This window comes from Arachis duranensis, chromosome 5 (genome assembly GCF_000817695.3).
Source record: "Arachis duranensis cultivar V14167 chromosome 5, aradu.V14167.gnm2.J7QH, whole genome shotgun sequence".
Taxonomy (NCBI): domain Eukaryota; kingdom Viridiplantae; phylum Streptophyta; class Magnoliopsida; order Fabales; family Fabaceae; genus Arachis; species Arachis duranensis.
Genome location: NC_029776.3, coordinates 2430358 through 2453250, shown reverse-complemented (window position 1 = coordinate 2453250; position 22893 = coordinate 2430358). Strand labels below are relative to the sequence as shown.

At 33.8% G+C, this 22893-nt stretch overlaps 4 protein-coding genes across 6 annotated transcripts in view; all 4 read right to left on the bottom strand.

The window, feature by feature from the left end:
• The window catches only part of LOC107487087 (LRR receptor-like serine/threonine-protein kinase FEI 2), an 8783-nt gene extending 1431 nt beyond the window's left edge, over positions 1-7352 (bottom strand). The window contains exons 1-13 of one of the 3 annotated variants that reach the window (XM_016107670.3): positions 7141-7352; positions 6259-6488; positions 5879-6014; positions 5294-5365; positions 5137-5208; positions 4571-4642; positions 4271-4342; positions 4045-4116; positions 3292-3386; positions 1732-1899; positions 1294-1626; positions 490-735; positions 34-167 (exon numbers count right to left, since the gene is read on the bottom strand). In XM_016107670.3, the coding sequence (XP_015963156.1) occupies positions 34-167; positions 490-735; positions 1294-1626; positions 1732-1899; positions 3292-3386; positions 4045-4116; positions 4271-4342; positions 4571-4642; positions 5137-5208; positions 5294-5365; positions 5879-6014; positions 6259-6370 (1584 nt within the window). In that variant the 5' untranslated portion in view covers positions 6371-6488; positions 7141-7352. The remainder of the gene's footprint in view (positions 1-33; positions 168-489; positions 736-1293; positions 1627-1731; positions 1900-3291; positions 3387-4044; positions 4117-4270; positions 4343-4570; positions 4643-5136; positions 5209-5293; positions 5366-5878; positions 6015-6258; positions 6489-7140) is intronic. The other 2 variants (XM_016107671.3, XM_016107672.3) reach the window with 2 other exon arrangements.
• A 1435-nt stretch (positions 7353-8787) lies between these two features.
• Positions 8788-10314, bottom strand: LOC107486986 (cytochrome P450 89A2-like). The gene has a single exon (XM_016107570.1). The coding sequence runs from the start codon at positions 10312-10314 to the stop codon at positions 8788-8790; it is 1527 nt and encodes a 508-aa protein (XP_015963056.1).
• A 4977-nt stretch (positions 10315-15291) lies between these two features.
• Positions 15292-17587, bottom strand: LOC107486987 (trihelix transcription factor GT-3b). The gene is made up of 3 exons (XM_016107571.3): positions 17495-17587; positions 16986-17329; positions 15292-16070 (listed from the first exon to the last, which is right to left on the bottom strand). The coding sequence occupies exons 2-3, from the start codon at positions 17319-17321 to the stop codon at positions 15606-15608; spliced, it is 801 nt and encodes a 266-aa protein (XP_015963057.1). The 5' UTR covers positions 17322-17329; positions 17495-17587; the 3' UTR covers positions 15292-15605.
• A 3382-nt stretch (positions 17588-20969) lies between these two features.
• LOC107487088 (peptidyl-prolyl cis-trans isomerase FKBP18, chloroplastic) lies at positions 20970-22675 on the bottom strand. Its single transcript, XM_016107674.3, has 6 exons — positions 22395-22675; positions 22224-22294; positions 22001-22087; positions 21762-21911; positions 21314-21373; positions 20970-21214 (listed from the first exon to the last, which is right to left on the bottom strand). The coding sequence occupies exons 1-6, from the start codon at positions 22669-22671 to the stop codon at positions 21161-21163; spliced, it is 699 nt and encodes a 232-aa protein (XP_015963160.1). The 5' UTR covers positions 22672-22675; the 3' UTR covers positions 20970-21160.
• Between the last annotated feature and the right edge of the window lie 218 nt (positions 22676-22893).

The window sequence follows — 22893 nt, the reverse complement described above, 5'->3', positions numbered from 1 at the left end:
GTAAACCATTTAGAAGCATGCATATTTGCATACCCAGCCAACAATATTGAGACCCTTTTCAATGAATGAAGCGTCTGTCGGCCGCTTTCCACTTAGCACTTCAAGTGTCAACACACCAAAACTATAGACATCAGTCTTCTCAGTTGCTCTACCACTTTGCATATACTCTGCCATTAAGTAACAGTGGCTTACAATGTGCAACATTAATAATCTAACAATTAAGAATTATCAACTATGACAAATCAAGTTCACCACCACTTATTATAGGAAGACACTTTTTTTGTAAGTTGATGTTTTATGTGTTGCTAACTATCTTCACAGTTCACAAACATTTAGAAACAAGAGAGACGCAGACATGCATGCAATGCTAGACCGCCTAGTAGCTAATGTTACAGATGCCACAAGAAACAGCTCAAATGCCAAATATCATCATTCATGCTTAAGCCAAGTATCTATCTAAGCCAAAAGCAATCGTTCTAAATTGCTTACCAGGAGCTAGATAACCAAACGTTCCAGCAACAATCGTGGTGATGTGGGATTCTTCATCCTCCAAAAGTTTGGCTAGTCCAAAATCAGAGACTCGGGCATCCAAATTTCCATCAAGCAAAATGTTACTTGATTTTATGTCTCGATGTATGATCCTAGGTGAACAATCATGATGCAAGTAGGCAAGCCCTTTTGCAGCTCCCATAATTATATTCAAGCGTGAATCCCAGTCAAGTTGCTCGGATCTTTCTGTGCAATGCATCGCAAACATCACTCTCCCCAATCCATTTAAGCAAATATACAATGCAAACACATAATTTAAAAAGGAAAATTCATAATATTGTATTGAACAAGACTGGAGACCTTCAAGAAGCAGCAGAGAGAGAGAGAGAGAGAGAGAGAGAGAGATTTATAGAAAATAAGTCTTCTGAACCAAAATAATTTCTCTATCGTTAACTCCTCCCCAAACTGTTGGAAGAGATCAAACAACTTTGAGGAATAGGAACAATGAGTAGCAAAGAGAGTAGGCAAGGTGTTATTTCAACAGTTTTGTAACAGACAGCTAGCAGATGGAATACTCGAATCCATATCAAACAGCACATAATGAATTCAAAACGCCTATTTAACAATAATGTCCTATCACAAGCAGATACAAATATTAACTGCCCCTTGTTTCACGATTAGGTTGGTTAAAGAATCAAATGATGATTACCACATGTAAGCATTTGTATCATATTTACTATATGACCACCTTAAGATGATGCATTATATGATATGAAAATAATGTATTAAACAGGGAGATCTTACCATGAAGAGCTTCGTCAAGACTACCACCAGGTAGGTAGTCATATATTAACAACTTTGATGTAGGTGAATTGCAATATCCACGTAAGTTCACTAGATGACGGTGTTTGATGCTACCAAGAATTTCAAGCTCCCTCTCAAAAAACCGGTCAAAGCCCTCATTCAACTTTACTATTCTTTTCAAGGCAAATACATTCCCATCATCCATTGCAAGCTTGTAAACAGTTCCAAACCCCCCTATCCCTATTATGTGTTCCTCATTTAAAGTTTCAAGTTTCTTAATAATGTCTTTCGAAGAATACGGTAGGTCACCATGGAACATGACAATTGATGCACCTGACATTATTTGGAGATAATTTTTCAAGGATTTTCCAATGCATAAAGTACAAAAGCAGGCTCGGATAGGTAGATATCCAAGATATAGAAAGAAAAGAAGCAAACCTCCACTAACATCCATTGCAAGACTTATTTTGTCAGTTTTACCAAATTTCTTATAAAGAAAACAACCCCAGAAGCACATAAGTGCCACCAAAAGTAGTGCACCCACAGTTGCTGATGCACTGATGAGCAGCCTGCCAGAATATTTCTTCTTTCCATTTTGATTTTGGTCTAAAAGAGAAACAAAATGGTAAATAAAAGTCAAAATTCTAAAACTGTGATCCAAATGACTGTATAAAAACTGCCACCATAAATAGAAAAACTAAGTATGTCCAATCAGCACGGTCATAATGTCAAAAAGCAGATAAATAGATCTTTTGGTTTTCTTGTATTTTTAAGAAATATAAAAAGAAAAAGGTAAACAGATCTTGGGGATAGTGCTCTTATTATATTTATTTCTATGAAAACAAAGAAATAACTAGTTAACATTTATAATTTTATCATGGATTGGTGTGCAATTATTTTCTTTTAAGGGATCGGTGTGCAATTATTGTGTATACTAGTTAGGATGCTCTTAGATTCTTTTAGGAAATTTCCTGTTCGGGTGAATGAGAATTTTTTACTTCTAGATCTAGGTTTCTAAATTCTACGGGTCTGTTTGGTTTGTGTTCTCATTTTCAATATTTCCTGTGTTTAGTATTGTGAGGGGAAAAAGTGAACAGAAAGCAGATATTATTTTTACTATTTTTTCCCCTTTATGAATCCTTGAAAACAGAAAACACTGAAAACATAAATAAAAAATGTTAATCTCAAACCAAACAGTCCCTACACTTTCGATTTTCAGTTGAAAATTTTATATGGATATCTGACCCTACTTTGTTCTTCAAACACTGGAATTAAAATCTTTTTTATCAAATCACAAGATCCAAATTTAAATGAAAACTTGAAACACTTAACACAATCGTGTAGTTATGGTGAACGATTGAGTCCACCATTTTAAGTTAACACACATGTTAAGTACTGCTGCAAATTCAATTGATTGTTTTTATAATACAGCAGGGGAGTTAATTCTCATAGCTTTGGTTGCCACTTGAAACATCAATCAGAATGCCCCTTGTCTTCTCTTCCTAGCTCACTTAATATCCAAACAAAAACATGGCCCAACATTCCAAGTTACTCACCACCCAAAAAGCATGAAGTCAAGCAAAGTCAGGTTGTACAAAAATCAATTTGACAGCTCTCACATCCACAGTGAAGATAATAGTATAGGAAAGTTTTCAAATGTACCTGGAACACCGGTGTTCCAGTAATCTTAACCGTTGATTTTACTTAATATATAATATATATAATTTTTATAATTGAGATCAACGATTAAAATTATTGGAACACCAGTATACCTGGTACACTTGAAATTCTTCCAATAGTATAATTCAATAAGCTAATAACAAAATCTTAAAACTTAGCCTTTTATGGTTTTATTATCATCCTTTTTTTTTCCTTTCATATATGCTTCCTTTCCAATGTGTTCATTCATTCATCTACTGAACAAATAAAAAAGAATTACAGCTTGGCTCTGAACAGAATGAAGGATTAAGCATGTGATTCAAAAGCATGCGGCTTTACCTGAAGAATTAGATTGAATATTTGTCCCAGGCGAACCATCAGCTTTACATGTTGAATTGAGTTGAACCCCACACAAACCACGATTTCCAACAAAGCTGCAAAAAGATATGTGTTAATAATGGCAAGTTTAATTCCTTCTATATAGACTACTATGTTGAAACAGTCTAATCTAAGTAGAAACAAATTATCATTGAACACATTTATATAATAAACTAATATTGCTATAAAAATATCACCCAGCGTGACATAATAATATATTAATTAAAATTATCATAAGACCAGACAATGCTAATAATTAATGAATAGTCATGTTCAACATTAAGTTATGTCCATGTATATTAACAGGAACTGACTACAAAGAAGACTCTTAATGAGCTGGCCAGAAGATATTACTCGTAAACGGGTTAAGACATGATTCATGACAGAGTGAACAATGATCCATGTAGCTGGCCTCACCTAGTGGAACAAAGCTTTTTATTTGTTGACCATAATAAAGAAGACAACTTGAAACTAGATATTCATGATCCAAGTCAAATAATGATATTTTCTTCATCAAAATCTTACTTCTCATATATAAAGTAACTTCTATGCATTACATGCCTTTCACATGTAAACCATATCTTACCAAAATCAGAAACAATAAGATGTAAACATTATTACACAAATTAGTTATAAAACTTATGCCAATGGACAATGGTGATAATACTGCACTTAGCCTACAGAACATTTTAGAACAGAAAAAGCTGCACTTACGAGCTTCCAGTAAAATTGGCAAGGACACCGTCAGCAGGTATTGGCCCAACCAGAAAATTGGTAGATACATTACTTCAGAGTACAAGACATGAAACAGCAAAAATATTCAGTTTTTTAGGGAGAAAATAAGTGAGTTTTAAAAAAATGAAGAAACTAAAATTGACCCCGCTCCCCTCTGCAGCCCATCAAAAGAAGGAAAACCATATTAGAAAAGAAATTTACATACAAATATTTGAGATTATACAACCTCCCAAGTGATGCTGGGATATTCCCACTAAGCGAGTTGCTTGATATGTCCCTGTAGAATAGGGGGGATGTGTTAGTCAATATGATCTCTATAATATCAGAACTCAAGTGTTGCACACTCATCTCAAAAATAGCAAACAAATGTTCATGCACAAAGATACTCAGTAACCAACTATTCATGCATGATGTATCTCAAATCCTAAATAATTATTGTCCATAGACCTTGATCCCAAATAATGAAATACAAATAGAGAGAAGCATAAACTAGAAGACAACTCACAAATTTTGGAGCTGTGAGAGATTTCCTATTTCACTTGGAATCACTCCACTAAGGTAATTACCCTGTAAAAAGCTGTAACACCGAATTGACAGTTATTACCAGCACAGAACAATCAGATTTTTCACAAAACCCAACATAGAAAACAATATCAAATAGTACAGTTGAGAAATTTTCTATCTAGATTCTAGAAGTGAAGTTAATGAGATACTAAATGCAGAATGCTATGCTATAAAGTCAACACAAAGAAAGAATATAAGATGCTATATTCTCCATCACTATCATGCGCAAGCATGCACAAAGCCACAAATACATATACAAGTAATGAAAACTACACCACGGTCCATCCATTTTTTCTCCACATCACAATGCCACTGATGTATTAATAATTTAATATTATAAAATAAGCAAATAAAACTATCAACAAGGATGATGTTACTTTGCTAAATGGCATTACCCTAATACCAACACCAGCTAAGAGAAAGAGATAGCTCCAAAGGTAAATATAGAAAAGAAAAAACATGGAAATTGTAAAATAAATTGGGAAGTTAACCAAAGTAAATACATACATTCCCTGCAATTCAGTGCAGTTTCCCAATTCTGATGGAATTGTGCCATAGAAGTTGTTGCTGTGAAGAGCGCTACAAGACACATCATCATTGCATAAGCGATAAAGCAATAATATAGGGGAAAGGGTACAATCAAAAGTTAATTGAAAATACATACAGAACCCTTAAATGCTCTAGCTTCCCAAGGTCAGGAGATATAGACCCACTCAACTTATGGCGAGATAGAATCCTAGAATTTCACCAACAAGAGCAAAGTCAGATATAGAAATATCTCAGACAAAATTGCCAGAGACTCCATGATTTATGGATAACATAATGTTAGTTTCTAAATTGAGAAGTCTCCAATACAGAACCCATCAAAGAAAAAGAGAAAAAAGGGGGGAACTATACAAGCAGTGAGAACTAAAAAGACCAAGTGTTTTGGGATAATATAAACATAACATTGCCTGAAAGAATTAGGCAATTCAGCATGTCCACTTTACAGAAATTACAATCTAACCAAAACTAGAGTACAAACATCTCAGCCAAACTGAAGAAGTTCCCATGATGCTTGAGAAGTCTGGTTTGGTGTACCAGTAATACACAACCAACATGGCAATTTACTGCCTAAAACTTGGTGTGATAGATTAAACCCGTCAATTAAACCAAGATGATACATGGAAAGATTCCTATCTAAAAACGTGTTTCCCCATAGCAAGTGCAAGACAAGACCACACCAATGTCAAGAATTACAGCAACTTACAGATGTGTAACTCTTTTGGTCTTGGGATCGCACTTCACTCCATTCCATTTACATGGATCAGGATCCTCGGGTCTCCATTGTAAGAGGACGCCATCTGAGCTAGCAACTGATAGCCTGAAGTTGTTAAGAACCTCACCTAGATAAGAGAATACATATGCAAGTAAGATTACTGCATTAGTCTAATTTAAACAATATTTTAAGATAAACTGAAGGGTACACAAACAAACGTGTGCTATAAACAAAGATGTTCCTAATATAGCAGCCCAATTTTGATATGTGAAACGTGATCATATCAGAAGCACTGAATTAGACTTCTATCTCAACTAAAGTAACAAATCATGGAGATAAGAAAGGAGATACATCCATATAATATAAAATACCATCAGGACTGATTGCTTCGTATTTTTTCATCATAAGGTGTAGCAGCAGAACACAAAGAAGCCATGGCCATTGCCGTTTCATCAGACAAATGCCCATAGCAATGCTGTTCATGCATAATAGAGCAACTAAAAGTCATCTGAGACAGCAGTATCCAAAATGCCTATCTCCACCATGTAGTTATTAGCTAGTTGATATGGACATAACCAATGCAGAAGAGCACAGACATTGCCTGCAACAAATAACCTCAAATTAGTAAATTACAGGATCACACAAATTCATCGAAGAAAAATACAGCATACAAGCAGATAATTTCATTTTGGCAGTAGAACGAAGTCAGAAACAGAAAATACTAATCTAATTTAGCCATCTAAGTTCTTAGTTTACCAAAACCATTGAACCACCAGCTTTTCCTACCACAAAAGCATAACCAAATCGACTATCGAGTAATTCCTACTGAAAGATTGAACATGCTCTCAAATATGAGGATCACAACCGCTAATTCCTTGTAACAATTCCATAAAAAGGAAATAGAAATAGAACTAAGAACATGATATCAAAGCTCGGAGTAGAGACAATTTTAGGAGTCCTAAGCTGTAACATCGAAGTCCAAAGAAGGTCAAATAGCTTTCAGAAAATTCCACGGCAAATCAAAATTGAAAGCAAAAATGCAAAAGTTTAAATAAACTAGAAGAGCTTCATATGCATTAAGTACACAGTAAGCAGAAAATCGAGCATTTCAAAAGCACAAGCAACAAATCAAGAACAGTTGCCGCCTTAATTGCACTAGAATCGGCGGTGAGGACTGGCATTTTTGTTTGAAAATCAAAGACGCAGCTCGAAAATGCAAACACAGCACGAACCACTGACACACTCGCTCTCACCTCAATTTCGATCTGAGATGCAAGGAGAGCCGTGGAAAGGAATTGCAACAAACTAAAGAAACGTCAACACACTTCCACTCTCGAAGATTTGTGTGGATTCGAGGATGAGAGTGTGTGAGAGAGTGAGAGTGAGAGAGAGAGAGAGAGGAAGAGAATTGATGCTTCGGAATCAAATGGGAAAAGCAAGGCTGTTCAGCATGATAGGACACGAACACATCGCACGTGCCACCGACGCCTTCACTCTCCATCTATATCAGAAATAAGATATTTAAGAAAATATTATGACCGAAATGATAAAATTTTATATTATTTTTTATATTGAAATTTGAAAGAGAGTTATTTAACTTATTTTAAAGGAAGTTTTTAGGAGAACTTTTTATTTTTAATATCAACAATGCTAGGAACCAACTCTATATAAGCCAAGAATCAGCCAATTGGTAAATCAGAGGCACCGATAACTTTAACCAGATGTTACTAATGATAGACACACGAATGTTTCTTTTTTTTGTAAATTGGATGGTTTTGGATATGATTTCTATGTTTCCATTAATAAAACATAATTAATTATATAGAACCAACTAATGACTAATCAAAGCATCTGTTCCGTGATTCTCTCCTAACACTAGCGTATCTTTTCTCATGTTTTGAATGTGGTCAACAATAATTATAAAACAAATTAAATTATAAATTAATAAAACTAATTATAATTAATTATGTTGTTCCATTCTTGGCTAATTATTAGTTGGTTCCATATACTTTTCCTTTTAATATTGGAGTGGTAGTGGTATTTTTTTAAAATGTAGATTGTTGGGGTGTTATCTTCAAATGTGGAATCGTTTAATTAGAGAAGCATAAATCGAACCGTCCAATTTATTAGAAGTACATAAATCGGACCGTCCGATTTGTAGAGATACAGAAATCGGCCCGTCCAATTTGTGTACTTTTCACGATTTTGAAAAACACCAAAAATTATAATGATAAGGTATATCACCACTTCTACTTTCATAACAAAAAAAAAATATACGGTTTTAGGATCGGCAGATTTTAGTAAATATAAATATAAGATATCTTGATTTATGTATATAAATGATAGTAAATTCATGGTATAAATTATATATTTTATGTGTATAAATTTATGTAAGAATAAATGACTATTTGTACGTATGAAAGATGAAAACGCTGATATATGTATTTACACTAAACCAAACTAAACTTGTATTCACGTAATATGACTTATGTGTGATAAAAATATCCTGTTTTTAGTGGGTTAGAGTGTCACGTAGTGACATAGAGTACTTTTGTCACATAACATCTTGCGTGAGTACAAATTTAGTTTCGATATAATGTAGATATATATATGTCAGTGTTTTTATCTCAGGAAAGTATGAGGACTCATCTTGGGAAAACATACAAATGGTCATTGATTCATTTATGTAAATATATGTATAAATTATTAATAATTAAATATTACTTTAAACTAATAATAATATTTATGCACAAATATTCATATTGAATTGTTTAGATTTATACATTCGTGAACGTAGTATTATTTACAAATAACCCAACAAAATTAGGTAGGAGAAAAGAAAACCTTTTATGTTTCTCCGTATGATTTTGATGAGATCAGAATTGGAAAATATACATAGATTAAGCGAATCTTAGAGACACACATGGTCTCAATGGGTTCTTCATCACAACAGTAAATGTCTGTTTTTCACTCATGTCAACTTCACACCCATCTTCAAGTGTCCATTTAAAATCCCTTACCAAATTTGCCACAAAGTACTTAAGGTGAAGTATTGCCATATCAATGGCAGGACAAATTCTTCTCCCAGCACCAAAAGGCATCATCTTAATCTCTCTAAACCCTTTTATGTCAAATTTATCCTCTCCTTTACCATACCTCAAAAACCTTTCAGGCTTAAACTCCATTGGATCTTCCCACACATTTGGATCCCACCCTATTTCAGCAACAAGAAAATTAACAATTGCATCTTTGGGTATCACATAACCATCCATAATAGTGTCTTCTATCACTGCCCTCGGCAATATAAAATGACCTGGTGGATGTCTTCTCAATGTCTCTAACACCACAGCCTCTAAATAAGGCATCCTTTTAAGATGTTCCTCTTCAATATCTTCCTCAGACTTGACAACTTTCTTAATCTCATCAAACAACTTCTCTTGTATGTCTTGGCACTTGATTATGTTGGCCATTGCCCATAACCATGTTGTAGCCGTTGTGTCGGTGCCGCCAAGTATAAACTCAGAGCACAAACTCACCAACTCTTCATCAGTTAACATGTTCCCACATTCTGGGATTTTCATATCAAAGAGAGTATCAACATAAGCCTCAAACTGTAATGATTCACCACCAACCTTATTGGCTTTGATTTTCTCATGGCGTGCTTTTATGATTGGGAGCAACATGCATGTTCTATTGTGACGAATTTCCATGACTTCATTCCATAGTCCTCTAAACACAATCTTGTTCAACATTGGTACAAAATTCAGAACATTAAACCTAATGAAATTATGAATGACATTGTATTGCACTCTTTGAATATTCTTGATGGTTTCCTCATCAAATCTCTCTCCAAAACACATATACGATAGCAGAACATCTATTGTATAGTTAATATAGTCCTGAATTGGCACCATTTTGTTACCAACTTTAATATCATTTAAAACATGTTTCTTGAATTCACTTAGTGCACACTTACGACAAATAGAGTATGATTTCAAGCGAGAAGGTTGAACCACTTGCATGAAATTCTGGCGCAACATTCTCCAAATTGGACCATAAGGGGAAGTGGTAACACTATATTGGTTTGGGAAGAAGATTTGAATGGTTTCAAGAGCCATGGGACGACTTGCAAAGACATTGCCGGATTTAACAAGTGCTCGATGAGCAGCTTCATGGGATGTTATGAAAATGGAAGGTTTTGAACCAATGTAAATGGTGACAAGGTCACCATACTTGGAACGCAAGGAACGAAGAACAGGTTCAAGATCAGCAAAGTTCCTTGATGATTTGAGAAGCCAAAAAATGTTACCGAAGAAAGGTATGGTTGGAGGGCTTGGTGGAAGTCTTTTGTTTCGAATGATACTCAGAAATGCTTGGAAAATAATGTACATACAAATTGAAGCTAGGAGATAAAAACAAAAGCCCATTTTTTCTTTATCAATTTTATGACAATCCGTTCGCCAGCCACAAACCCTTAAATGGAATTCCGATCTGCGACAAATTAGTTCTTGACCTGTGGATTTGGAGGATACGGTGGGCAACCAAAAAAAAGATTCTTTACTTTTAATATACTTGAGTTAAAGCTAATTGAGCATTTATATATTATGGGCTGTCATCAGAAATGTTATTAACATAATCATTATTGCAATCACCGTTTAATTTGATGAAGTATTGGTTTGATTTTTTTCTTATCTTTACAATAGACGTTACTTTAAATGTAGTTACGAATTTAAGATTGTGAATTTATGTTCATTTATGTTTGATTATACGTTTATAAAACAAAACCTGTATGTTAAAGAAGTTAATTAAAATCATATTAATGTTATAACTTATAACCCAAAATTTATCATAGTAAAAAATATATATTTATATTATAGATTTAGTTAATATATTCTTTGAGCACATATTAAAATTATTAATTAAAAAATTATAACAAAATATGTAGAGTTCAAATTTTTTACGTATTATACATTTATTAAAATTAAAAATATAAATTTTTTTACTAATAATATGTGTTTTTAAATTACGTGATAACTAATTTCTTGTATTATTTATATCAATTATTCTATGTATACATTAAATTAATTGTCAAAGTTGTTAATATAGGATATATATTGAAATACAAAATATATTATATAATATACACATATAGTGATATAGATATAATTAATGACTGATTTAGTAACTAATTTTTAGTATATGCACACATATAAATATAATTATTGTTTAAATTTTTAATATTTGAATTAAGTGCTAATTTTATTCTTAATATTTACTATGTCTTATGTTTATCTCAAAATATTTTTATTTTATCTTATTTTTATTCTTTAAATAAAATCTCATTTTTTCAAATTTTAGAAAAAGAATTAAGACTCATCTAAATTATTAGGAGTAAAGACCTAATTTTATTCTTATTCATTTTTATAAAGGACAATGCAATTTTTATCTAAAAATATGGACACTTAAATAGTAACAGGAATTATTTTTGTGGGATTTTATTTATATTTTTAAACCCTCACAAGACTGACTATGACCACTGATACCACTAGTTCATCATTTTTTTTTATCATTGTCGTTATCTTTTATATCTATTATTTTTATTGTGAAATCATATTTTATTATTATTATTATCTTATTTACTGTCATTATTATTATCAATATCAATATTATCAACATTAATGTTATTTTTTTCTTTAAAAAGTATTCGTACTGTAATTATTTTTTTCTTACAATATTCTTTTTAGCAACGGTCTTTTTTCATTTAACCACTGTCAGTGAAATAATTTTTTAAAAATAAATTTATTAATAGTTCGTGGAGTTTTACTCCCACAAAAATAAATTTTGTTACTATTTAATAAATTTTTTAATAAAAAAATCGTATTATTCCAAAATAAAAAGATTATGCCAAAATATCCTTTTTTTAACAGAAATCGTCTTATCTTTTATAAAAATGAAAAAAGACAAAATTAAATATTTATTCAAAATATTGAAGACTATACCATTATTTTAGCTTTATTATTATTATTATTATTATTATTATTATTATTATTATTATTATTATTATTAGTTTGAGTAAACACCATTTTAATTCTCAAAAATTTTATATTAAACACTTTAGTTCTAACAAATTTTTATTCTCTAAAAATATTTGAGAATTATTTTTATCGGACAAATTGATCCCTAAATTATTTTGAATTAATTTTGTATGTATTTATTAAACAAATAAATCTCTAATAAATTTTATAATAAAACAATTAAATTTTCAAAAAATACATTCTAAAAATAAATTAGTCTTTCTTTAAATCAATATAAGAATTAAATTGTGGGACAAAAATAATTTTTAACCTGAAAATTCTCAAGAATGAGTCTCGGCATTTATTTATTTTTTTACAATGTGACATGCAAAATTCATGAATGGTGGTAGCCACGAGGGTGGGCCCCACAGAAAGTCGGAAGACAAGAAAGAGAGGGTCCCACGTAGCGTCTCTACCATTCTTCTTCGTATTTCTGCGTTGGTCCTCGCCTTTCTTCCTTTCGTTCTTCTCGATCATCATTTTATCGCCACACTTCACACGTCACACTACTCACAATCCCATCGATGACGCGAGGGAAGCAGAAGATCGAAGCACAGAAGCGTAACGCCGAGAAGAATCAGAAGGCTAAGGGTTCTCAGCTTGAGGCCAGAGCCGTTGGCCTCAAAGTCGTTTGCCCCATCTGCAAGGTCTTCTCAATTTCCCTTTCTCTTCTTTAACTTCTCTTTTATTCCTCGTTTTATTCTCTTTCTAATTGAGCTTTTCGGTTATGGCATCGATAATCAGATCCGTCTTTTGCTCTATTATGTTTGATTTTTACGATAGCGTTCTGTTTGATTCTATTAGTAATTGGTTCTTAGGTCATTCATACGGAGAGATCGTAAATATGGGAAGGCCTTATTAACTGCATGAAATTTGTTTCAAATATTATTAATTAGGTTGATAATCTCATCCAAGTAGTAGCCTTAAGGGTGTGTTTGGGAGATTGGATTTTGGAAGGGACGAAAGGGAAGAGGATGGCTTGGTGGGTAAAGTGGAAGCGAATCGTTTTTACTCTTCAAGCCTTTCCCTTCTGTCTGTCTTCCTTCGAATGTTGGCTTTGTTATTGTTGGCAGCTTCCAATTCATGGTTCATGGTATAATTTAGCTAATGAGTGCTCAAAAATATTGAAATGCATGGAATGAGAATGCAAGTGTGTTTTATAAGAGAAAGCAAAAGGGTGGCAATAATGTTTATTACAAGGCATTTTACTGGGTAACTGTTAATGTGGATGTCAAAACAATCTGTGCAAGTATTTTGTCTTTATATACTTATCTTTCGCAGTTTCGCTCACTTATTATGATTTATGATAGTCATATATGCCTTTATTTGTTGATATGTTGGTGAAATGTTACATTATATGTAGCCTTAAATTTAAAGAGTTAGTTTTGAAATGGATTTTTTGTGTTTGCTATCCAATTTGCTTTTGTATGGGTAACTATTTATTGAAAAAGCAAAACAAAATATTGATAGAGTGAGGAAGTTTCAGGGGTTGATTCCTATACTTATTTTTTAAAACGGAAGCATCTCCACAGAAGAATAAATTACAACTTACAAGCTGTATTGATATTAATGAGATAAGCGATCCCCTCCTAATGGGATAAGGCTTTGGTGGTGGTGGTGTTGTTTTGATATGAATGAAAGTATGTATGTAAGCTATGCATAGTCTTCAAGCAGGGGTTATGATGTGCAAACTTCTAAGAGTGGAAGTTAGCAATAAATCAGAAGAGACTAAGCCTTTGTGTTCTATGCTTTAAATGACACATTTACTTGAGCTAACAACTAGCCAAAATTCAAATATCATTATTATACGATAAAGATCATATAGTGCTGAAATACAGGGAAACAAAAGCCGATTAATATTTCTGTATGAATTCATGTTGTTGAAATGCTAATAATATGTGGTTTGCATTGTATGTCATGTATATATCTGTCGTTCAAATCATGTATGTATTCTCAATGAGTCTACAAGTTTATGTATGGGGAGATAGGCACAGCTGCAACAGCAATATGGCGTTTAGCCTGAGAACTATACAAGTGGCTAAGAGAATCACTAACATTTAGCAATTTGCTAGGTTCAGATTAGTCGCCATATCCAGTTATTAGAACAACTTTTAATTCTTATGAGCATACAGTTACGACATCTGGCTTAACGTTCCTTTCTAAATTAAAAATTACTCATATTTAAGAAGATAGGTTGCTGTCTAGCTAAAATTGGCTGGTAATTGCAAGTACTAGATGTCTTATACAGTGAATTATTCATTGTCTTTCTGTTGGGTTTTAAGTAAATCATATATGTTTAGTGTTTGAGAGTGGTAAGCAGCAAAGAAAAAGTGTTTGACAGTGGTGGTCTGTTAACTCTGGATGCTTTTGTGGTATCTTTTGCACCCCTAAATGTGTCATTAGAACTATGTAGTGTCTGTATTAGGATTATTGATGATGTTGTTTCATTTTGTTTTTTCAGACTCAGCTTGCAAATCAAAACCAGCTTGTTGATCATTATGGCTCCAAACACCCAAAGGAGAAACCTCCCGAGTCAAGCTAATGATTTCTTCTAAACAAAATTAGTATGGAAGTTCCAAAGAAAGAAAAATGAATGTTGCTCTGTGTGCCTCCGTGATTTAAATGTAATTCCTGCACCTAAGCCAAATTGCAACCTGTTTTAATTACATTTTTGTTAATATGCTTTGTTGTAAGATCATAAAGCTAAGGGTGTTCAAAACTGATTCTAATGGAGACGAGAATATTATCAGCTTGTACCAGTGCAGGCTAACTGAAGCCGCTCTGCAACGTTGCATTAAGTAACATCCCTTTGCACAAACTCAAAATCATACTTAGAATTTGTCCATTTCTCATTCTCTTCTCTTCTCTTGCGAAACCAGATATGAACCGGGGAATTACAGGTCAACTTTTGTTGGTATTCTCATCTATCATACGAAAGTAATCTAATGACTAAGGTTCTTAATTTTTGGGTACTAGAGAATTATTTATTTTTTAACCTATTATCTGTTCTTCCATTAATGCCAATCGTATCGTTTGTGCTTCACTGTGAGGTCAGGAGTTTTTACAACAAATTTTGTTAGAAGTTTTTTCAACAAATTTTGTTATTCGTTTCAGCTGGTTACAGATTTTAGAAACAGATACTATCCACGGCCATTAAATATAGGTTACAATCTAAAATCATCTCTGCTGAACACTATTATACTCGCTCTTCAAATCGGTTGTATCATGATGTGAAAATAGAAGAGGTCAAACCAAGAAGAACCTGTCTTATCATGATCACTGATGACGAAATTTATTCGCAAACACAGATTTCATTTCATACAACGAAGCAAGAAGATTTCTTTCCTTTTTTCTTTTCTTAATTAATGAATATACCAAAAATCATACAAACAGCTATAATCCGCACCTTGACTTAGTTACAGCAACTGTCCATAGTCCATACACAATCTGTTTGTATCAATTTTCAGTTCATATACTCCTATAATATTCAATATATCCGCTATACCCATTCAATTTTTCCTTTCCAAGATTCTCTATTGTAACCAAAAGCCACTATCAAAGTTGGCTTAACCTTGGCTAAACATATAATTAATGAAAGCATCAAATAATTAACTGAAACTAACTGTTCAAGTCAGTTACCACATTTAGTTAGATTCATGTATGAGTTTGTTCAAAAGAGTTGTCAACAAAGCATCCCTCCTCTCTGCCCGGCTCTCTTCCCTCATTCTCCTCTGTTCTTCCCGCTCCCTCCATGTCTGTTCAATCATTAATCTCTCCCTTTCAAGTTTCTCCATTGTGTTACTGAAAGTATTTGATGGATTGTTTGCCTTTGAAGACTTATCAGTTTTGTCAACTTTCCTTTTACGAGCATTGCTTCTAGAAGGCTTCTCCTCTTCACTGTCATCTTCTACCTCCTCGTCATCTTCAGAGTACTCTTCCGAGGACCGTTCTCCACTTGACCTTTTCACCCCTTTCTTTGTTTGAGCTGAACGAGCCTCAGATTCAAGAAGCAGTCGTTGCATATTTCGTGCTCTTTCAGTAAATACTGCATGCAATTCTTCGAAAAATGGACATTGCCTACTATGCTCTGGATCAGATGTCTCTTTTCCCTGCACAATATCAATAGATGATTACATGCAATAAAGGAAATGAACGCTCCCAGCTTAAAGATATGGCCTTTCTTCTGCATTTTCAGTGACACAATTTTCTTGCACATCCAACAATACACATCATTTTGACAGGTAAAGAGAGCATACAGCACACTAGAGACCAACAATTCCATCTTTAAAGTAGCATATAACAATTAAATGTGTGGCAAAATTTACTAGAGAGAGAGAGAGACAGATAAAATACATCTAAATGCATTACTTGCTGATTATTATTCTTCCCGTCCTCTAATTTTTAAACTCCACAAAGAACACTCTTAACCAATTACTTCGGCATATAAAGGTTTATAGTAGCGCTGGTTGTTCCTCTTCCTCCTATTTATAAACTCCACCAAGCACACTCTAAACCAAATTACTTCTGTATATAAAGGTTCATAAATATGAAGCACTATGCAATTCGGTATTCCAAATTTCACACTCATTTTCCCAAAATAACCATAACATAATATTCCGCAGTTCCTTAATTCTTCTCTATGGGAAAAAAAATGCCAATGCCACACAAGGCTGGTGGAGATATCATCGCTCCTGTTTGCAAAATCAGGTCATAAATAACTAACAAAATACTAATCCATTAGGGGAACATTTAGGATTCATTGTATGAAATTTCGTAAAAAAAACTAGCTTTAACATACATAAACTCAGAGCAATAAGTGCATCTTAAAAACGCACACAAGAAGCACAAAGAATATCCACGATGTAACCAACAGAAACATATATATCAGAAGGCCCCAGATTTCTAACCCTAAAATCTAAGCTTGCTCAAGTAGGTCGAAAACATATAAGTGAAAATTCGAGTAAAACAATGAAATGAAATCCAATAAAAAAATGCAAACACAAATCGATGAGATAGAGTCACACCTTATAGCGATTAACGAGGTTCTTCCACTTGCATTTGCACTGTTCGGGGCTCCTCCTGAAGCCTCTCTCCCTCATCTTGGAGCTCACAACCTCCCAAAGCGTCTTGTTCCGCTTCGATGCAGTGAAGTCCCTCTCAAGCTCCGCGCGTATCGCTATGAACTCTCTCGTCTCCTGCTGGCTCCACTGCGGCTGTGCCGGAACCCTCTCCTCTCTCCCTGCCGTCGTCGGCGATATCTCGCCGGAAATCACCGACGATGTCGCCGGGTTCAACATCTGCGGCTGCGGCGGCGCCACCATGGCCAGGCGAGCCGCTCGGGCGTCCTCGCCAGCGAACATTGATCTCTCTGCTACCACGACGTTTAGGATTAGGGTTTTCTGCTTTTAATCGAAACCAAACCAAGGAATTGGAGATTTGGAGTGTACAGCAGAAACTTGATGCTAGAGAAAAGAAATAGATAAATAAAATAAATAAATAAATAGGCTCCTTTTCCTCCTCCTTTATGCTTTACCAATTTTTCTTTGTCGACAAGATAGGAATGATTGACCTTTCACGGTCTCCACATTGATGTTTATGAAGAGCCAGAGTCTTTTGCATTCACACACGAGAGCTAGTAACTTTGTTTAGTTTAGGAAGAACTTTAAGTATACAGTATTCTTGGAATATGGATGTTTTAGTAATTTTAGCAATAAATTTTATAAACAATTATAATATATTAAATTAGAATTATTATGATATTGATATTTTAAGAATATTTAAATTTCTTAAAAATAATATATAATTTAAAAACTTATTTACGGCTTAGATTTAAAGGATTTCTTTTGCAAAAGAAATATTAATTTTTTCTGGAAGAGGTGCATAAAGTAAATTAAAACTAAAAGGTGAACATTTATCAATTGGAAGAAAATAAACTTGAAGAATTTTTTTGGGACAAATTATATTATTAAATTAATTGGGGCTCAAAATTATATAATTATAACAATTAAGTTTTGCTTATATGCGTGTGCAATTTTTTTTATATAAATCGTTACGAGTCGTAGGGTTTTAACTCTAAAACATGCAGACAAAGTGATTAGTATGACTTTGTCTTTGGAAAAAGAGCTCCGAAATATTTTTGAGTTGCAACGACTGTCTATCCTTTCAACCATTAGTGGTTCTTGGATTCCCCCTTCAGTGGGTACTTTTAAGATTAATTGTGATGCTAGCTATCCTGGCAGTGGTGCTCGAGTTGGTTTTGCTTGTGTTAGCAGAGATTGAAAGGGAAGGTGGCAACGAGGCTGTCTGAGAACAATTGAGAGTCGTAGCATTTTGCAAGGAGAGTTGTTTGCTATTTGGAGAAGCTTTCTTTAGCATGGGACTCGGGACAAAGAGACATTATATGTGAGACAGATTGTGTGGAGGCTTTTACTATTGTCAATAATTTACAAGATTGTTCTGGGTTTATTGATCCTTTGGTGTTAAAAATTCGAGATATCATGTCTTGGAAATGGCGTGATCTTCGGTTGATCTTGAGAGATGCAAATACAGTAGCAAATATCATGGCAAAGACCGCAATGAGGACCCTTTCCCCCCAAGTGGAGCTTCCGTTGCCTTGGAAAGAATTTGAGAATAGTATTCAGCGAGACCGCCTTTCTTAAACAGTTTCTTTTTTTTTTTTCGTTCTTAGTTTTTGTTTATTTTCTTTTAAGTCATCAAAAAACTCTAAAACATGCATGTAAGCAAATTTTAATTATTATAATTATGTAATTTTGAGTTTCAATTAATTTAATAATGTTATTTATCTTTTTTTTTTTCTCTAACCATCTCTCGTTGAGGAGATAAGTTGCTGATCAATAATTTTTCAAAGATCTTTTCACTTTTCGTCAACTAGATTATCAGATAAAGCAAGAACAAAAGTCTAACAAATAGCTACCACTTGAATACATATAATAACAGGTAACACTATCCATAATAAATCGATTTAAACACAATATTTAATCATTTTATAGTTCATAAACATACTAATAAAAAATAAAATACAAAATTAAGTTGATATTAAAATTAAAAATAACAAAATCCATCCTAAAATTACAAAAGAGGGAGGATATGAATTTGAACTACATCAATTTCATTATGCATATATATTAATTTATATACTATAATGTATTATGGATGCGAGTAAATAAGGTAGCATTAAACCTAAATTCACACTAAGGGTATTAGCAGCTCAATCTGCTCTACTCTCAATCTAACCCGTTGCGGATTGGATTGTCAACCCTAATCAAATAGACCGGATCAAATTGCATGCACTCGAATAAGATTAGTATTGTCAGTCCTACATGAAAGTGAAGTGGTAGGCACACCAGAAGTAAGGATAAGACACCATGTCCTCATGGATTCTCGGAGTTTCATGTTTTAGTGTTGATTCAAGGGTGTCCGTTATGAAGTTTCTCTCTGCAAAAATTTTGTCAATGAGACTCTTATCTTTGTGTACGAAAATTCAGCATTCATCACTATTTTATATCAGAACTTAGGATATCATTTAATAGTTGCTGGTGTAGAGGTTAGAGCCAATTTTTAAGAAAGGGATTTAAAATAAGAAAACAATGTAAGAAAGAATTTAGAACGACAATTTTGAAACCAATGACTCCATCATTAAATTAGGGCCATACTCGCAGCAATATTTTCTCACCAATAAAAACAGTTTGACTATTTTTTTAATTAGGGACATAAGCTGATCAAATTATTTGAACAAAAATCACATTCATTCGTTCAGATTTTTTTAATTAAAATACTTTACATAATACATGTTCATTTCTCAGTTTAACATTTTTTACAAAGACTATTCTAACAATTATCTCATTAGCAGCGACCACAATAATTTGACCAACTTAAAATGATAAGCAAATAAGTCTATATAAATAGAAAATTTTTAAAAATGAATACATTACTACGTAACTTAGTTCATTGAAAATTTGAACTACTATTGCATTTTTAAACTATATTGAAATCTACTAATCTAATTCCTATTATAATTATAATGATTCCTATTTGTTGGATAAGATAAAGTATTGCGGAAGTATATCAATTACAGCTCCAAATGCTTGATAATTTGATATCAAATGATTTCTAACAAAGTATCACGCAAATAGCGCTTCATAAAAATGACGGATACAACAAATATGTAGAAAAGCGCTATGCTTTTCTCTTCTTACAAGTCAAATCTCACACTTCATCTACCTTTTAAGTTTGCTTGAAGGTCCAATTATAATTCTCCCTAATCTGCACAAAAAGAACCTGAAACAAGAGTTCTAACATATAGTGCACCATTAAGAAAAAAGACAAGTAAAGCGGAAAAAAAAACCGTTCTTTTCTTTCCTAGACACACAACACAACAGAAGACATCAGCCACTTGGTCCCATAACTTCCATTGGTATCATTAATAAACTTGAGAAATTACTCTTCTTCCAATAACTATGTACAGTTAGTAATGTGGATTGTTGACAGTTGACACCAGGCAACTCAAAATCATAGTTAAAATATGATCCACAATGCTTACTTGCAGTACAAGAGACCATAAATTTTATTTCTCCACCATCTCTACCCTTCCAACAAATTGAGATGCATAACATACAATCTACTATAATAATTCAAGAAAGTATAGTGTGTACTAAATTCAAAGACATAGCAGTATGCAAATGGCATTAGCAAAGTGCAATTGAGAGTGGAACCGGAAACAAACAACACAAACCTGTTGAATTGTGGAATGTGGAATGTGCTTTCTATTTTTTGGTTAATAAAAAAAGCACTTTGGGGTTTGTCTAAACCTGCCAAATAAAAGTTATTTGAGCCATGAGGAGTGAGGACTGAGCAGGTTTTGGTTAATAAAAGTTAGTATCTGTAGTTAGTTAAATGCCAAAAACTACCCAGTCCAACACAGATGATCATGTTAGTTTGTTTTGGTTTTTATGCCATTATATTATTATATACCTTCCACAAATAAGGAATAATTTTGCAGCAGCATGTGAAAGTGTTACTAAAAATAAGTTCACGTTAAAATTGCAGGCAAAGCTAAAGAGAAGTACATCAATCTCACAATAAAAATGGACATAGGGTTTCTCGTCCCTATTCCAAGAAATAAGGTAATAACTGAGAAGGAATAGGCATGAGAAGTACTAAACGAAAAAGTTGTTGGTCTTCAGGTATCTACAATTTGCAAAAGCTCAACATTTAATTCAAATGTAGCTCCAGGCTGCAAGCAACATCATGAACAACAATGTTTTAGCCATGTGCTTAATTCACCAACTATAACATACATTGGTACATAAAGAAGAGCGGGTAGGGTTTTTACCGGAATCTCATTCATTCCCCTTTGACCATACCCACTCTCTGCAGGAACAATCACAGTTCGCTGAATGCAATGCATCAATTAACAGTATTAGATAGATGAAGCAATCTCTGTAAAATATTAGAGACACTATTAACAATATAATTGAAGAGTAAAGACTTAATTTGGTCCTCAAATCTCATTTGACCTTATTTGGTCTTTCAAATTTGACTGTGTATAAAGTTGGTTTCTCAGTGTATTTCCGCCACAACGCTATGAATGGAATGTTATATGGAGAGGTGTCATGCTGAAACGAAATTGACTCGCTACCATGTCGCAGGACTAATCTTATACACGGGGTAAAATCCGGAGGACTAAATTGGGTTAACTGAAATTTGAGAGACAAAATTGAGTGTGTGCATCAAATTTGAGGGACCAAACCAAGTTTGTACTGGCATAAGAAATGAATCACCTTTCCACCAACACGCATTCCTTCAACAATAGTGTACATAGCCGGTGGAGGTTTTGGTGCTGCTTGTGCAGAGAATAGACCGTTCGGGTTGTCTACAAATTCCCGCTTCCTTTCCTTCCCTGGTGGAGCTCCCACCTTAAATTCGTATGGCTTTCAATACCATCAAGCAAAAGCAACCTTGCATCAGCACTAAAACTGAACAACACATAACAATTAGCTGAGATTAGAACATACATTACCTGAGCAATGATACGATTTCCAGCAAGAAGTTTAGATTCTCGGCTTGATACCGCGGTAATTCCGCGATATAAGCAATCAAAATGTACCTGTCGATCACAACTAGTATAAACAATGAACAGTAAATAAAAAGAATTACTATATGCCACCAATCAACAATAATGAAATAGAGAAACCATGCTGATGACACATTCCAACAGTTAACTAACTAACTAACTAACTAACCTGAACGGTTGATCCCTTTTCAGCCACTGGACCTTTCCCTTCCACCAAATCATAGTATTTCAATCCATCCTCTGAATCACGATCGCAATCAGAATCACAAAATAACTATTTTAATTCATTCTAACTAGCAAATTGAAAAGGAATGTGAATTGCAGTGAGGTAAGCACTAACGAGTAGTAATGTATTGGTCAAGAGGGATGTTCTTCTTGTTGCGCCTCTCCCTGGCAAGTGCTGGCGAATCGGAGAGCAAAACGGAAGTCATGAAAGGCAAGGATGAAATCAGAACCGCCATGGACCTTCTCGTAATCTGTTGATGAGAATAAGATCCTGAAGCTGAAACCGTCACTGCCACCTGTCTCGCACCTCCATCATCGACGCTACACCTCCATCCATTGTAACTGCAACTGCAACTCCAAATGGAAATGGATGCCATTTGCATTCCACACATGCCTCTCCTCTCCACCTGTCTTTTATTACTACGCCCTATCCGTTAACAACCTAAATTACTCTTCTGCCCTTTTCACCCTCCCCTCTTTCTTTTTTCCCACACTAGGGTGGTGCACGGCCCCAATACTTTATGAACTAATTTGGTGTTATTTTTTCAGGTTTAGAATTGACTAAAAATTTTAAAAATAGACCCGATCATTATTTTAGATTGGATCCGAGCCAT